This window comes from Ornithorhynchus anatinus, chromosome 3 (assembly GCF_004115215.2).
Source record: "Ornithorhynchus anatinus isolate Pmale09 chromosome 3, mOrnAna1.pri.v4, whole genome shotgun sequence".
NCBI lineage: Eukaryota > Metazoa > Chordata > Mammalia > Monotremata > Ornithorhynchidae > Ornithorhynchus > Ornithorhynchus anatinus.
In genome coordinates this window covers 128,621,819-128,639,139 of record NC_041730.1, presented here as the reverse complement: position 1 = coordinate 128,639,139, position 17,321 = coordinate 128,621,819, and the positions used below count along the sequence as shown (strand labels likewise).

The following is a 17,321-nucleotide window of genomic DNA, read 5'->3' as shown; positions in this document are numbered from 1 at the left end:
CGGCAGAAGAGAGAAGTGTGCAGAGTGGGCAGTGGAAAGAGAGAAGGGAGGTGAGGTAGGACGGGGCCAGGGGATGGAGAGCTTTGAAGCCAATGTTACCTTTATCTGTAACACTGGGATAAGAGTATGAGCCCCATGTGGGACAGGGACAGTGTCCAACCTGAATAATCTCTATCCACTCCAGTGCTTAGAACAGTGCTTGCATGTAGTAAGTGCTTAACAAATACCATTATCGTTATTATTATCATTCTTATCATTGTTCTACAATGGCTTTAATTTCAAAGTGACCCAAGGCATATATTCTTTTACACAAAGGAAAGCATCATTTGGCATCTGTAGAAGCGGCAGCGTGGCCTCTGAGAGACAGCATAGCCTAGTGGCAAGAGCACAGGCTTGGGAGTCAGAGGACATGGTTCTACTCCCAGCTCTGCCACTTGACTGCTGTGTGACTTTGGGTCAGTCATTTCACTTCTCAGTATCTCAGTTACCTCATTTGTAAAATAGGGATGTAGAATGTGAGTCCCAGGAGGGACAACCTGATTACTTGATTTACCTTGTATCCACCCCAGTGCTTAGAACAGTGCTTGGAATATAGTAAGGGCTTAACAAATACCATAATTATTAATTGAATCATTAATTAATTGAATATTGAATAATTCATTCATTACAATTATTATTATTTACAATAAAGCACATAGTCCAATGTATCACATCGAATAAAGGAAATTACCGCAACTTCCATCAGGAAGTCAGAGAATCTCCTTCACATCAGAAGGCTTGCTCAGAACCATTAAAAGGTGGGAGTCCAACTTACTTTGGCAGAACCAACTAGTTGTCCATCGATAAAGGCACGAACGACACAAGTTCTTTTCATTTCTTTAGCAACAACAATGGCCAGATGGTGCCACTGTCCAGTTGTGATCAGTTTGACGCATTTGAACTGGACTCGACTTCCAGCAGGAGGTTCACTGGTTTCCTCAGGTTCCATAATATCTGCCTCAGAGATGTAGAGACAAAGACAAACAGAAACACCAATCTCATTAGCCCTAGTTCTTCTCAGGTGTAAGGGGAGATGAAGGTTTATTGAATGGACAAGCTTACTGATAACCAGCTATTTATTCTGCCCCACCACCTTTGAAATGGACTGAACGGGAACAATCAAGCCATTGACCCTTTGAGTTGATAACTCACCCCCGGTTCCAAGGAAGCTCAGAACTCCTGAAGCCTCAAGAGTAGCAGAATAGATCAATCGATCGTATTTATTGCCTATTTACTTGTTTTGATGTCTGTCTCCCCGCTTCTAGACTGTGATGCTATGTGGGCAGGGATTGTCTCCGCTGCTGAATTGTACTTTCCAAGCACTAAGTACAGTGTTCTGCACACGATAAGCACTCAATAAATATAATTGACTGAATGAATGAATTTATTGACCTCTTACTATGTAGGACCAGTGCTTAGGAGAGCACAATATAACAGAATTGGTAGGCACATTCTCTGCCCACAAAGAACTTACAGTCTAGTGGGGGAGACGGATTAATATAAATAAATTACAGATAATTAATTCATTCAATAGTATTTATTGAGCGCTTAATATGTGCAGAGCACTGTACTAAGCGCTTGGAATGTACAAATAGGTAACAGATAGAGACAGTCCCTGCCCCTTGATGGGCTTACAGTCTAACTGGGGGAGATGGACAGACAAAAACAATAGCAATAAATAGAATCAAGGGGTGAACATCTCATTAACAAAATAAATAAGGTAATGAAAATATATACTTTTGAGCGGACGAGTACAGTGCTGAGGGGAGGGGAAGGGAGTGGGGGACTGGGGAGCTGAGGGAGGGGGGAATAACGTGCAAATCAGAGTGCAAGTGTGATTCAGAGGGGTGTGGGAGGAGAGGAAAATGAGGGCTTAGTCGGGGAAGGCCTTCTGGAAGAAATCTGCTCTTAATAGGTTTTGAAGGTGGGAGAGGGAGAACATCTCTTGGATTTGAAGAGGGAAGGTGTTTCAGGCCTGGGGCATTTCATGGATGAGAGGTCTGCAGTGAGACAGACAAAATTGAGGTGCAGTGAGTAGGTTGGCGTTAGAAGAATGAGGTATATGAAGTAGAAGGAGCAATGCAGAAGATAATTACAAGTCCATGGAAAATAGAAGAAACACCAGAAGAGGAAAGGCAATTGCAGAAGAGGCAGGGACAACAACAGGAACAGTAGCTGGATGAAGAAGGAAAAACAAAAAGAAAGGAAGAGGAGAATAAACAAATCTAAAACAGGAGGGAGGTAGGAATCGTGGCCAAATGATGGGAAGAAGAAAGAAGTAGAATTAAGGAAAGCCAGGGACTGGAAAAAGGAGTGGGTCTCTATTTCCCAAATGCTTACTACAGTGCCAAATGGGTGTTCAATAAATACTACACATACTGATACTACTACTGAGAAGGAGCACGGTGTAGTGGATAGAGCACAGGCCAAGGAATCAGAAGGTCATGGGTTCTAATCCTGGCTCCACCACTTGTCTGTTGTATGACCTGGAGGTGTCACTTAACTTCTCTGGGCCTCAGTTACCTCATCTGTAAAATATGGAGATTAAGAGTATGAGCCTAATGTTGGGCATGAACTGTTTCCAACCTGATTAATTTAGATCTACTCCAGTGCTTAGGACAGTACTTGGCACATAGTAATTGCTTCACAAGTACCATAATTATTATTATTGTTATTATTATTATTACTACCCCTGCTATTTCTTTCCATGGAGAAGGGGGAATGAGTGTAATTTGGAGGAATCATTGGGGTGGAGACAGTCAGCTAATCAGTGGGGTGGAGACAGTCAGCTAAAAGTGATGGGAGACCCAGTGCAGGTTAATACATCACCAGAGGAGGGGAGAAAATCTAGAGTGGAGGGCATTGGACAGGTTTGCATTCGGTCGGGAATCGTGGTGCCTTGCAAATTAGGGGGAGGGGTCTGACCTCCCCTCTCGGGAAGGTCTGGAGGCCTCCCTTGATCAACTTCCCTAGGGAAGCTTGCAGTCATCCCTGCTCTCCTCCTATTTCAAAACAAAAGAGAAGCGGCAAAGCCTAGCGGATAAAGCACAGTCCTGGGTGAGAGAAGGACCTGGGTTCTAATCCTGCCTCCACCACTTGTCTGCTAAATGACTTTGGCCAAGTCATTTCACTTTTCTGTGCTTGTTACCTTATCTGTAAAATGGGGATTAAGTCTGTGAGCCCCACGTGGGACAACCTGATTACTTCGTATCCGTCCCAGCGCTTAGAATGTTGCTTGGCACATAGCACTTCAATACCATTAAAAAAGGTTGATTTGATCAGGACAAGTCTGAACTATTCACTTTGACTTACGCAGGCCTTTTCTGGTTTCTTAACCTTCCGACTGATATCCACCCTGGGGAGTTAGGTATCTCGGCTTGGCCCTCAGAGAGGGGAGCCATGCAGAGAGGCCACCCCTAGAAGCAGTTGCTGGTAATAAAGCTAATGGAAAGAGCCCGGGCTTGGGAGTAAGAGTTCATGGGTTCGACTCCCGGCTCTGCCACTTGTCAGCTGTGTGACTGTGGGCAAGTCACTTAACTTCTCTGTGCCTCAGTTCCCTCATCTGTAAAATGGGGATCGACTGTGAGTCTCACGTGGGACAACCTGATTTACCCTGTATCTACCCCAGTGCTTAGAACAGTGCTCCCCACATAGTAAGCGCTAAACAAATACCAACATTATTAATCCCTTGGCAGCATGAAGAGCAGCAGGGAGACTATAAAGATCATGGAAAAGTCCTACCTGCCTAGTCCCAACCTTCCAGAATGTGTTGCGACAAACCCACTCTGTCACTTGTCTGCTGTGTGATCTTGGGCAAGTCACTTAACTTCTCTGGGCCTCCAGTTACTTTATCCGCAAACGGGATTGAGACTGCGAGCCCCACATGGGACAGAGACTGTGGCCAACTCGATTTGCTCGTATCCACTCCAGCGCTTAGCACAGTACCTGGCACAGAGTAAGCACTTAACAAGCGCCGTCAATATTCGAGTTCAAGAGGTAAACCTCCTTGTAGGCTCATTTGGTTAGAATGGGAGCACGCCAAAAACTCTGCTCTTTTGCATTCCCCCAAGCACTAAGACACTGTTCTGCACACAGGAAACAATCAATAAATATTGATTGACTGCTGGATGGTCAGTTAAATATTTATACATTATTTCTTTAAATTAACACCTGTCTCCCCCTGTAGACGGCAAGCTCAGTGTGGGCTGGGATTGTGTCTATTTATTGTTACACTATACTCTCCCAAGTGCTTTGTACAGTGCTCTGCACACAATAAGAACTCGGTGAATATTACTGAAGGAATGAATGCAGTCTGTCTCCCCCATAGACTGTAAATTCACTAAGGGCATTTAATTCAGCTACCAAATCTGTGGCATCATAATCTCCCAAAGTGCTTAGTACAGTGATCTGCACACAGTAAGTGCTAAATAAATACCAATGATTTATTTCCGCAAACCTCTGAATAGATAGTTTTAATGGAAGACTTGCTGTACATCCCTTTAAATGGATTTGTTTCAGACTAGCTTGCTGGTTCTCTTAGGACGGTTTATATGGCCAAAGTGATTTTACGCACCACTTGCGATATATCCAAAAAATAATTTGCAAAATGTATTCATCACTTTCTCCAAAGACAAAGTGGATCATTTATAACGATACTGACAAGAGCCCTGGCAGTTTGATAATCAATCTGTATCCCCCAGAAATATTTTACATTGTGCTAGTGTAGAAACAGTCAAAAGGAGAACGATGAGTCACAGTCGTGACAGATGAAAGGAAATCCATAAAACCCCAGTTCTGGACACCGACCAAAATCACAGCCAAAAATTCAAGGGATATAAGGGAAGGGAAGCGAGGTGGAATCCAGGTGCTCTGGCCAAATTCAAATCTAAGGGGTCCCTTTGCGATATTTTCCATAAAAGTCAGCTCTGCAAAACCTCACCCAGGGGTTGAAACTCCTTTTCTTCCGTGGAAATGACCAAGGTGAGGTCCTCGGGCTGGAGGCTTACGGAGAAGCAAACGTACGGCTGCTCCGTCCGCGCCATGTGCCGCACGAGGGTCAGAAAGCGCACGGGCTGGGTGTAGTGGATGGAGCCGAGCTTGCTGATCAGGAACCAGGAGGAGAATGTCAGGCCGCTTGAGGGTGGGAAAGATCTGGTGGTGCCTGTGGTCAAAACACAAGAGATCTTATGGGCATTGTCCTCTCCCATCGCCTGTTTCTTGACCATTAGGGAAATTTCACTTGGATATGCGCCCTATAGAGAAACTGCATGGCCTAGAAGATAGAGCACCGGCCCAGGAGTCAGAAGGTCCCGGGTGTAACCCCGGCTTTTCCACTTGCTCGCCGGGTGAGCTTTGCCAAGTCACTTCATTTCTTTCTGCCTCAGTTCCCTCATCTGTAAAATGGGGATTAAAACGATGAGTCCTGTGGAGAATAGGGACTGTGTCCAACCAGATTTGCTTGTATCCACCGCAGTTCATTCAATCGCATTTATCGAGCGCTTACTGTGTGCAGAGCACTGGGCAGGAAGTGGGGAGCAGGGGTTCAGAAAGGGATGGCAGTCGAGGCTCTGCCAACCAGGCGAAGCCCCAAGCATCTGTTCTCGAACAGAAAGTTACACCTAAGCAGCCGGGCTCCTTTCTTTACCAAACTCTGGGATCTGGCCCATTTCCAAAGTGCTTAGTACAGTACCTGGAACATGGTAAGCACTTAGAAAATACCACCACTATTACTATAATAATAATAATGATGATGATGGCATTCGTTAAGCGCTTACTATGTGCCAAGTACTGTTCTAACACTGGGATAGATACAAGGTGATCAGGTTGTCCCACGTGGGGCTCGCAGTCTTCAACCCCACTTTACAGATGAGGTAACTGAGGCACAGAGAAGTCAAGTGACTTGCCCAAAGTCACTCAGCTGATCAGTGGACGAGCCGGGGTTAGAACCCACAACCTCTGACTCCCAAGCCCATGCTCTTACTGCTACTATTTAACCCGCCCTCTACCCCACAGCTCTTATGTGCATATCCATAATTTATCATTTATATTAATATCTGTCTCCTTGTAGGCGGGGAACTTATTTATCCACTCGATTATATTGTACTCTTCCAAGCACTTAGTCTAGTGCTCTGCATATAGTAAGCTCTCAATAAATATTATGGATCGCTAATCAAAAGGTTTTGTCATGCAAGAGGCGAATGATGAAGGCTTGTCTCTCGTATCCTAAAAATCCCTCCCTTGACCCCACGACTCCCTCCAGTTATCACCCCATCTCCCTCATACCATTCCTCTCCAAACACCTTGAGCCAATTATCTATACCTAATGTCTCAAGCTCATCTCCTCCAGTTCTCTCCTTGACCCCTTCTAATCTAATTTCTATCCCCTTCGCTCCATAGAAACCACACTCTCAGAGGTCAAAAATGATCCCCTTCTTGCCAAAACCAAAGGCCTCTACTCCATCCTAATCCTCCTCCACCTCTCAGCTGCCTTTGACACTATCGACCATCCCCTCGTCCTGGAAACATTAACCAACCTCAGCTTCAAAGACACTGTCCTCTCCTGGTTCTCCTTCTATCTTTCCTGCTGCTCATCTTCAGTCTCTTTGGGGGACTCCTCCTCTGCCTCCCACCCCCTGACTGCGGTTGTCTCTCAAGGTTCAGATCGGGGTCACCTTCTATTCCCCATCTACACCCACTCCCTGGGAGAACTCGTTAGCTCTATCCGTTACCGATTTGTACATTCCAAGAGCTTAGTACAGTGCTCTGCACATAGTAAGCGCTCACTCAATACTATTGAATGAATTAGCTCCCATGGCTTCAACTACCGCCTCTATCTGGATGATTCTCAAATCTACATCTCTAAGCCCTGATGTCTCTCGCCCTTTCTGCAGTCTTGCACTTCCTCCTTCCTTCAAGACCTCTTTACTTGGATGTCCTGCAGTACATCCCCTTAAACTGAATTTTTTCAGACTCGCATCTCAAACATAACATGTCCAAAACAGAACTCCTTGCCTCCCACCCAAACTCTGTCCTTCCCATGACTTAACCATCACTGTAGACCGTAAGCCCGTCAATGGGCAGGGTGTATCTATCTGTTGCCGAATTCTACATTCCAAGTGCTTAGTACGGTGCTCTGCACATAGGAAGCGCTCAATAAATACTATTGAATGAATGAATGAATGTAGACAGCACCAGTCAACAGCTTTTATTCATTCATTCATTCAATCACATTTATTGATCACTTACTGTGTGCAGAGCACTATGCTTAGCGCTTGGAAAGTGCAGTGCAGCAATAAAGAGAGACATGAGCACTTACCGAGTGCAGAGCACTGTGCCAAGCACCTGGAAGAGTGCAACAAAATAAGAGAAATATTCCCCGGCCACGAGTTTACAGTCTGGAGAGGGAGACAGACTAACATAAATAAATGTTCTGCACACAGTAAGCACTCAATAAATATGATTGAATGAAATAGGATTGAGTGAATCAATAAATTACATCATCGTCCTTCCTGTCGCACAAACCCCTAACCTTGGTGTTATCTTTGACTCCTCTCATTCAACCAACATGTTCCACTGACACCCGACAAATATGGTTAGCTGTGGCACCCAGAATTTGTACATGAGCAGAAGTCCCTTTAGTACCTATTAGAAGTGAAAGCAAAACTAGCACTTTTTGCAGAAGCAGCGTGGCTCAGTGGAAAGAGCCCGGGCTGGGGAGTCAGAGGTCATGGGTTCAAATCCTGGCTATGCCGCTTGTCAGCTATGTAACTTTGGGGAAGTCACTTCACTTCTCTCTGCCTCAGTTACCTCATTTGTAAAATGGGCATTAAGACTGTGAGCCCCACATGGGAAGACCTGATCGCTTTGTATCCTCCCCAGCTCTTAGAACAGTGCTTTGCACATAGTAAGCGCTTAACAAATGCCATCATTATGAGAAGCAGCGTGGCTCAGTGGAAAGAGTGGAAATGGGCATTAAGACTGTTAGCCCCACGTGGAACAATCTGATCGCCTTGTATCCTCCTCAGTGCTTTGCACATAGTAAGCGCTTAATAAATGCCATCATTCCGAGAGGCAGCGTGGCTCAGTGGAAAGAGCACGGGCTTGGGAGTCAGAGGTCATGGGTTCAAATCCCAGCTCTACCACCTGTCAGCTGTGTGACTGTGGGCAAGTCACTTGACTTCTCTGTGCCTCAGTTACCTCATCTGTCAAATGGGGATTGACTGTGAGCCTCACGTGGGACAATCTGATTAACCTGTTTCTACCCCAGCGCTTAGAACAGTGCTCTGCACATAGTAAGCGTTTAACGAATACCAACATTATTATCTATCACTAAATCCTGTCGGTTCCACCTTCACAACATCTTGAAAATCCATCCTTTCCGCTCTCATCCAAACTGCCATCACATTAATTCAAGCACGTATCCTATCCGGCCTTGATTATGCTATCAGCCTCGCTGCTGAATGACCAGCTTCCTGCCTTGTCCCGCTCCAGTCCATAGGTCACCCTGCTCCTTGGATCCTTTTTTTGAAAAAAAAAAAAAAATTCAGTCCATGTCTCCCCACTCCTCAAGAACCTCAAGTGGCTGTCCATCCACCTCCCTATCAGGCAGAAACTCCTTTCCATCCACTTTAAAACACTCAGTCACCTTGCCCCCTCCTTCGTCTCCTCGCTACTCTCCTACTGCAACCCAACCCACACACTTCGCTCCTCTAAAACCAACCTACTCAGTGAACCTCGATCACGTCTATCTCACCCCGACCTCTCTCCCACATCCTGCCTCTGACCTGGAACTCCTTTCTTCTTCATATCTGACAATCATCCTTCCCGCCTTCAAAGCCTTATTGAAGGCATATCTCCAAGAGGCCTTCCTTCACCCAGCCCTCATTTCCTCTTTTCCCACTCCTTTCTGGGTCACCCTGATTTGCTCCTTTTATTAAATCCCCCTACCCCCAGCATTTATGTACAGATATTTATTTTATGAGGCCTTCCCAGACTGAGTCCCCCTTTCCCACTTCTACCCCCTCTCTTCCCCCCAACCCTCTGCTCTTCCCCTTCCTCTCCCCTCAGTACTGTCCTCATTTGCCCATTTGTATAAATTATTTATTACCCTATTTATTTTGTTAATGAGATGTATATCTCCTTCATTCTATTTATCTTGATGATGATGTTTTTATTTTATTCTGTTTCGCTTTGCTGTCTGTCTCCCCCGTTTAGACTGTGAGCCCGTCATTGGGGAGGGATTTTCTCTATCTGTTGCCGAATTGTACATTCCAAGCGTTCAGTACGGTGCTCTGCACATAGTAAGCGCTCAATAAATACTACTGAACGAATGAAATCAACGTCTGTCTCCCCTCTAGATTGGAAGCTCGTTGTGGGCAGGGACTGTGTCTGTTATACTGTGTTGAACTCTCCAGAGTGCTTAGTACAGTGCCCTGCACACAGTAAGTGCTCAATAAATATAATTGATTGATTGACTAGAGACTACCAACGGGGCTACCACCTACTCATCACCCCACTTCCCTTAAATTACAGTAAAATTTAAGAAAGGCAAAAATACATCTGTCTCATATGGAATATATTTTAGTACTAAGTAATGAGAATAAGAGCCTGATCTCTTCTAATACCAAAACAGTATTAGAGAGTTGATATTGGGGAGGTTACTAGGCTAGAGAGTAACCTTTAAAACTAGTCCTATTAACAACTTAAGTGAAAGCTGAACTTCAGAGGAATGGAAGCATTACTTCCTAAATAATCTCCCATTGCAGGTCTGTGAAAGTTAAGAGACAGTGACAGAAACGATCTCAACCGGGCTGGCGATACATACCCATTCCCATTCCACCGGAAATTGAATAATCGGTACTGGTGCCAACCACTGTGGAAAGCGTAGGAATAAACAAACAGCTGCAAAACAGGGAAGACACTTTCAAAATCAATATTTCATAGTGATCTCCTCGCCAACGCCTCGCCCACATTCCACCTCTGTCCTGGAATGCCCTCCCTCCTCATACCAGAAAGATAATTGCTCTCTCCCCACTTCAAAGCTTTATTGAAGGCCCATCTCCTTCAAGAAGCCTTCCCTGACTGAACCCTCCTCTCCTCTTCTCCCACCTTTTGTGCCGGTCTTACTTGCTCCTTCATTCCTCCTCCCTCCCATTCCCACAGAACATATGTGTATATCTGTCATTTATTTATCTATTTACCTATTTATATTAATGTCCGTCTCCCCCTCTAGACTGTGAGTTCGTTGTGGGCAGGAATGTGTCTGTTTGTTGTTATACTGTACTCTCCCAAGTGCTTAGTACAGTGCTTTGCACATAGTAAGTGCTCAATAAATATGACCGAATGAATGAGAGACAAAAAGCACCCGGCGAAAAAATCGATTTTGGCTCAGGAAGAGTCGTAGTGCGGCAAAAGTCTTCTATTATAAGCTAGAACTAGCCCTTGAGGCTGTCATTGGCAATAGTTATAAGGCTGCAAGGCCTAAGGGTTGATACTGGAAATATGGGGTGTAGAGTCCTTCGTTCATTCAATCATATTTATCGAGTGCTCACTGTGTGCAGAGCACTGTACTAAGTGCTTGGGAGAGTACGATCCAACAATGAAAAGACACATTCCATACTTACCACGAGCTTCTAGTCTAGAAACGGGCTTACAGCCTCGAAGGGGATTCATAAGGAAGAATTGAAAGTGATAATGGAAGTGGGCTAACTGAGAAGAGAAAAGCTAATTAAGCAAAAGAATAAGAAATGCAAGCCACTGGCTGTACCCGTATCCTTCAGCTGACATATCAAACTCCACGAATGATGGCGACAGTGCCGTCCGTTGTGCCTGCATATTGCGTGGTGCTGTCATTGAAATGAGGCTCATAGCGGTCTGGAGAGCCATGTTGGGGCCCCTAGACCCACACAGAGAACTCCCAGCTGGTGAAACTCTGGACCTAATGCCGACATCAGCCACGGCTTCTCTCGGAAGTCCGGTTCCCTCAGACCCGCTCGTTTCAGATCCTAAAATGCAAGACAGGTTTAGTTTAATAACCCTGGTTTCACAGTTAAAACATTTTGCCATTTCTTTTCATTCTGAAAGGTCCCTCAGCACCCAGGGCAAATCATTTACCAACGGTTAAGACCCAGTTCCGCTTAGTTAATAGTTAATAGTCTTAGTTAATAGAAGGGACGACAGCAGTACACCTAAGCAGTTTCAGCGTGGTGAACTGAGAGAGGGCACCTGCGAGTGAAGAGAGCAGAATGAACTATGTGAGCCCCACGTGGGACAACCTGATTACCTTGTATCTACCCCCGCCCTTCAAACAGTGGTTGGCACATAGGAAGCGCGTAACAAACACCATTATTATTATTTATTATTAAAGGCTTGATGAAGCACAGTCTCAAAAAAGTCCACAAACAGCAGTGGACTTTTGGAAGATCAGTGAAGCAGACAGATCGACCCACCAAGCAACGATCGGAAGAGGGGATGCTCGCTTTGAGCTGAGGCTTCAGAAAGATGGGAATATACTAAGAGGCAGTCTTGAAAACAAGATAAGCCCATTCACTCAATCATATTGAGCACTAACTTTGTGCCCAGCACTGCACTAAGCACTTGGAAGAGTATGATATAACAAGAAAGAGACATATTCCCTGCCCACACCAATTTACGGTTTAGATGGAGAGACACATTCATGTAAATAAAGAAATGACAGATTTGTACATAGTGCTGTGGGGCTGGAAAGGGGGATAAACAAAGGGAGGAAGTCAGGGCGATGCAGAAGAGAGTGGAAGAAGAGGAAAGGGAGCTTGGTCAGGGAAGGCCTTGGAAGGAGATGTGCCTTTGATAAGGCTCTTATGGGTGGGGAGAGTACACGAAACCAGTTTAACCAATGATAACTCTCCTTTGGGTACTGTGGCACATATTTATACCCCAGTGTGATGGTTATTTTAAGTGTCGTCCCACACTGGGACGGAACCATTAGTGCCTGTGAGATCTACTGGCCCCAGAGTTTTTTGTAAAGATTTTCTCTTCCGAGGTTCAAGATCCAGAAAACCTATTATTTTTGTTGTTGTTGTTTCAAACAGCCCAGAAATATGTCCCACAGGTTTTTTTTTCTATTTGAATCCTGAATATTGCTAATATTGAGCATTCTCACCTTTGTTCTCTTCTGGATGACTCACAGTGTTTCCTTGAAAATTAGATGAATTTAATATTTTGCCTTCAGCAGAAGCAGGGACGCAGAGCCCTCGGCCAAGGAACTGCCTGCAACGAGTAAAGTAAAACAGAGGCAAAATGAAATATTGGGGAGAACCTGTGTGGAGTCATTGATGGAATCAGCTCTAACATTTTGGAAGATGGGCTGTGTTAATCAAGGGATTCTGTTATCACATATAAAAACGAACTTAATCTCCCTTTCTGAAATGGATTTGATTAAATCTCCATCAGTTAAAAGCATAAACTGATTTAGATGAGAACTGAACCCATATTTTGCCATGAACTATGAAGCAAAATATCTAAAAATGATTCACTGACCTTATTTCTTTTTGTTTTATTAGAATGGCTCATTTTACTCCACCTGCAAACCATCAAGAAGGATCACCACCAGGACAAAATTGCTACCCGCCGGAGTTAACATCTGGCAGTTGAATTCTGAAAACAAGAGGCCGATCGTCCTAGCAACCCTCCTACTCGATATTGCAGATCAGAAAGTTTCTGCTAAAAATCTAAGGTCATCTTTTTGTACATTCCAAGCGCTTAGTACAGTGTTCTGCACATAGTAAGCGCTCAATAAATACTATTGAATGAATGAATGAATCTTCTACCAGATATGCCGACGGCCAGATAAAGAGGGAAGGGGCCTCCAGATCAAATCAACGGCAGAAGTTCTACTATTATAAGTCAAATCCCCGGATGGAGTCACTTCAACTGTGTAGAAATCTAAAGCTAGGAGTTGAATGGGGAGTGGAAAGAGCCCTTCCTAGACATAATAATAATCATAACAATAATAATTGTGGTACTTGTTAAGTGCTTACTGTGTGCCAGGCACTGTACTAAGCACTGGGATATATTGAAGCAAACTGAGTTGGACACAGTCCCTGTCCCTCATGGGGCTCGAAGTCTCATTCCCCTTTTCATGGATGAGGTATCTAAGGAACAGAGAAGGGAAGTGACTTCCCACTGTCACCCAGCAGACAAGTGGCAGAGCCAGGATTAGAACCCATGATCTTCTGACTCCCAGGCCTGTGCTTTATCTACTATGCCATGCTGCTTCTCTAAAGATCTGAAACATATCTATCCTTTTCTACTTCTTAGCATAGGCAAGGAAAGAGTTAACCCTGGGAAGCAGTGTGGGTTAGTGGAAAGGGCAAGAACCTAGGAGTCAGAGGGCCTGGGTTCTAAATCTCCACCCAAATGCTTATTACAGTGCTCTGCACATATTAAGTGCCCAGTAAATACCACTGATTGATTGAGAAGCAAGGTGGCCTAGTGGACAGAGCACTTGTCTGGGAGTTAGAAGGACCTGGCTTCTGCCACTTATCTGCTGTGTAACCTTGGGCAAGTCACTTCACTTCTCTATGCCTCAGTTCCCTCATCTGCAAAATAGGGATTAAGAATGTAAGCTTCATATGGTACCGGGAATAATAATAGGGTGGATTATGTCCAATCCGTTTGCCTTATATCCACCCTAGTAACTTAGTACAGAGCTTGGCACACACTAAGTGCCTAAATACCACAATTTTTTAAATTATTATTGTTATTATTATTAATCCCGGCTCTGCCACTTGCCTGTTGGATGACCTTGGGCAAAGCACTTAACTTCTTTGTGCCTCAGTTACTATGAGCCTATTTGGGACAAGAATTGTGTCCAACCCAATTGGTTTGAATCCACCCCAGCATTTAGTACAGTGTCTGGCACATACTAAGTGTTTAAAGAATACCATTAAAAAAATGCAAGTTCACATCATGATCTTGGTCTTTTTCTCCAGCAACATTTAGTACTGCTTCAGGGCAGTGTAAATCAATTTTATAGTGTGATGAAGCATTCTTCCCCTTTAGCAAAAACAGCAACAACTAGAACAGTGTTCTTAATACCACTGCACTCACAGTGCACACACATAGACACACACACTCATCTTACCTTAATATATCTGGCTCAATGGATTGGGAAGCAAGCTTCTCAAAAACCCGAATGAGAGACAAGTGTACCATGTCATTGCTGTTATTCAGAGCGTCATGGCAGTAGACAATGATGGTCTTGAGCAATCCAGACTCGCACACGACCTGGCGGTTCCTTTCCGATTTCACCAGTGATTGAATGTGATCAGCCACTGAGCACTGGATTTCCTTAGAAAGCTGAAATGAAAGAGGAATAACATTGATTCCCAGAATTTTGTTTTCCTTGGGAAATATTTTGTGTCTTCTTATATTCCGTAAATAAAAACTTCAGATTTTCTGGAAAATAATCTCATTGGAAATATTCCATAATCCTAGTTTCATCGTACTTTTCTTTCATGGTAGGTCTTCCAACCTCATCTATAACCATTTTATGAGGCTAGAAGGATAGATTGTAAACTCCTTGAGGGCCAGAGATATGTCTTTCACTTCTCCAAAGTGCATACAGAGTGTTTTATGCACAGTAACTGATTATGAGCATTATCTGATCTACAGTCAGGTTCCAGTGAGGGTAATATTTCGAGAGTAGAGTAAGTTTTAGTCTGCACAGTCGAAAATAGAACACCACCACCGAATAAACTGAGCCCTTTTATAATATCTTCTAAGGCTGGACATTTATACTTGCATTGTATCTATCTATATAATATTTGACTTCTAGATTTCATCCTCATTTTTGAGACCAAGGGAGATCATCTGTGATGGGACCGAAACATTCATTCATTCAATCATATTTAATGAGCGCTTACTGTGTGCTGAGAAAAAGCCACTTCACTGGTATCTCTGGTTTCTCAGCTGGTATGAGGTTAGTTTCTCAACTCTCCCCTAACATTTCACACATTCTTTTTGTATCTGAGAAGATGGTACCATTTTCTAGGCCCAAATTCAGCACCTTTAAATAAGATCTACTGAAATATATCAATTGAAATACACATGAACGCACATATTTGATAAATATTCACATGGGAAAGCTGCTTATGCAACCTTGTTAATAATTGTGCTGCTTGCTAAACACTTACTCTATGCCAAGCATTCTATTGAGCAATGGGGAAGATATAAGATAATCAGGCCTGACACAATCCCTGTCCCACTTGGGGCTCACAGTCTAGTGGGGAGAACAGGTAATGAATCCCCATTTTAAAGATGAGGAAAATGAAGCACAGAGAAGTTAAGTGACTTCTTCCAAAATCATACAGCAAACAAGTGGCAGAGGAAGGATTAGAACTCAGGTCCCTTCACTCCTAGGCTCATGCTCTTTCCAATAGGCCACACTCGTTCTTGTTCTCCTAAAAGACAAGTTGGAGCTATCCAAAGCTAGTTTTGATTATTTTTTTTAATTTCAGGTAACTAACAAAATTGCAAATCTTCTGTCCAAGGTGACCAAACTCAAACAAATTTTAAATACCCTTGAGCCCAATTATTTGAGACAATTGGCTTTCTGATATTTATCTAATTATGATGTGGACTCACATTAATAGACTCTAAGTGAGTAAACCCTCTTCATGCACCTAAAAATTCCTCCAAAAACTTTCTCTCCATCATTCCTCTAAAACTCATTCTTCTAAAGTTCACATCTCACAGGCACATGATAGTATTTCTTCCTCTTCTCAGTTGCCACAACTAATGGAAAATGATGCATCGCTTCTCTTGCTTTAAATTTATCTCCCAGAGTTTTGATTATTTGCCTTGAATAATGCACTCTTTTAATTTGGCATGGTGGGTGGGGAGACAGTCTTTACTAAGGAAGATGCAAAAATAAAGTTATAATATTTTATTAATAAGAATTAAAGAGAAACCTACAACTCACCGGTTTTCATTACCAGCACTTTACTCATTACTGTTGGGGTCTGGAGTCTCTGTACCCAACACAGGAATACATAAAATTCAAAAAAGTTTGCAAAAAGGAAAACAAAATGCTGATATCAGCTAATTAAACTAAGACTTTACTCCAAAATCTACTCAATATCACCATAATGGAGAAGAAAAATTGATCCAGCTCATTATCATTGCATCACTGTCAATATCAATTTTGCTTTGTTTTGAATAAAATGTGGTGTTTTCTGTGTTGGTTCCAGTAAAATGCGTTTTTAGTGAAAATAAAAACGGTGGCAGGAAACCAGTCTGTTATTCCCCATACAAATGGATTGATTTTCCTAACACATATTACTCCGAACCTAAGAGGGGCAAGGGTAGGTTCAATTAGAATTCCACAGTAAATGTGTAGAGGGCACAGAGTTGATCAGCAGATTGGATTCCCAGGGCAAAATGTCACCCAGCAATTTGCACAATAGTCTAAAGTAGTTCTTAGTTTTCTCTACTTAACAGTCCAGCCTTTAATTTCTTCCCTGTTGGAGAGTGGATATTCACTCTTGATTATGGTTTTCTCGGATCTTCCGTTTGCTATCTTAGCACCCATTTGTGAGGACCGTCTCCCTCAGCATCCTAAGATCCCGTCGAAAGCTTGGGCCCGTCTAGAATTGTCATATTGGATGGAGACAATGGTTGGGACTCACCTGTTGATGAATTCATTTCATGTAGATTAAGCACAGGGTTCAGAAGCATGTACTTTTTTTTTTTTTCAAACACTGGCTTGCCTTTTCCCCCCATCTCTTCAGAAAGCTTCACAGATTGTGTTTGGTTACTTTTGTGAATGATTTTTACTTCAACGGAAAATAAATTTTATATCATGTTAGAACCCTCAATAAACTAGAAATATGGAGCCTGCATTGGTAGTTGAGAGCCAAGACAGTCTGGTTGAGAGTCTGAGTTGAAATGGAAGTGTCTCTGGCCTCACACCTGGGGCGTTACCACACATGGGTAGGAGTCCATGTTTCCTGGGAATAATGGCTCTAGCAGCTCAAGGAACAATCTATGCACAGAATTCCAGCAAATTCCCTCCAGATACTATTCCATGGGCTTACCTTGCCAAAACCCTATTTATTTTGTTAATGAGATGCACCTCCCCTTGATTCTATTTATCACTATTGTTTTTGTCGGTCTCCCCCGATTAGACTGTGAGCCCATCAATGGGCAGGGACTGTCTCTGTTGCCGATTTGTACATTCCAAGCGCTTAGTACAGTGCTCTGCACATAGTAAGTGCTCAATAAATACGAATGAATGAATGCAT

At 43.4% G+C, this 17,321-nt stretch overlaps 1 protein-coding gene across 3 annotated transcripts in view; it reads right to left on the bottom strand.

The window, feature by feature from the left end:
* WDFY4 (WDFY family member 4) overlaps positions 1-17,321 on the bottom strand; it is a 404,782-nt gene that overhangs the window by 301,034 nt on the left and 86,427 nt on the right. For all 3 annotated transcript variants that reach the window (XM_029060697.2, XM_029060700.2, XM_029060698.2), the window contains exons 14-19: positions 14,162-14,376; positions 12,179-12,285; positions 10,805-11,042; positions 9,863-9,939; positions 4,979-5,200; positions 815-993 (exon numbers count right to left, since the gene is read on the bottom strand). In XM_029060697.2, coding sequence (XP_028916530.1) covers positions 815-993; positions 4,979-5,200; positions 9,863-9,939; positions 10,805-11,042; positions 12,179-12,285; positions 14,162-14,376 — 1,038 coding nt within the window. The remainder of the gene's footprint in view (positions 1-814; positions 994-4,978; positions 5,201-9,862; positions 9,940-10,804; positions 11,043-12,178; positions 12,286-14,161; positions 14,377-17,321) is intronic.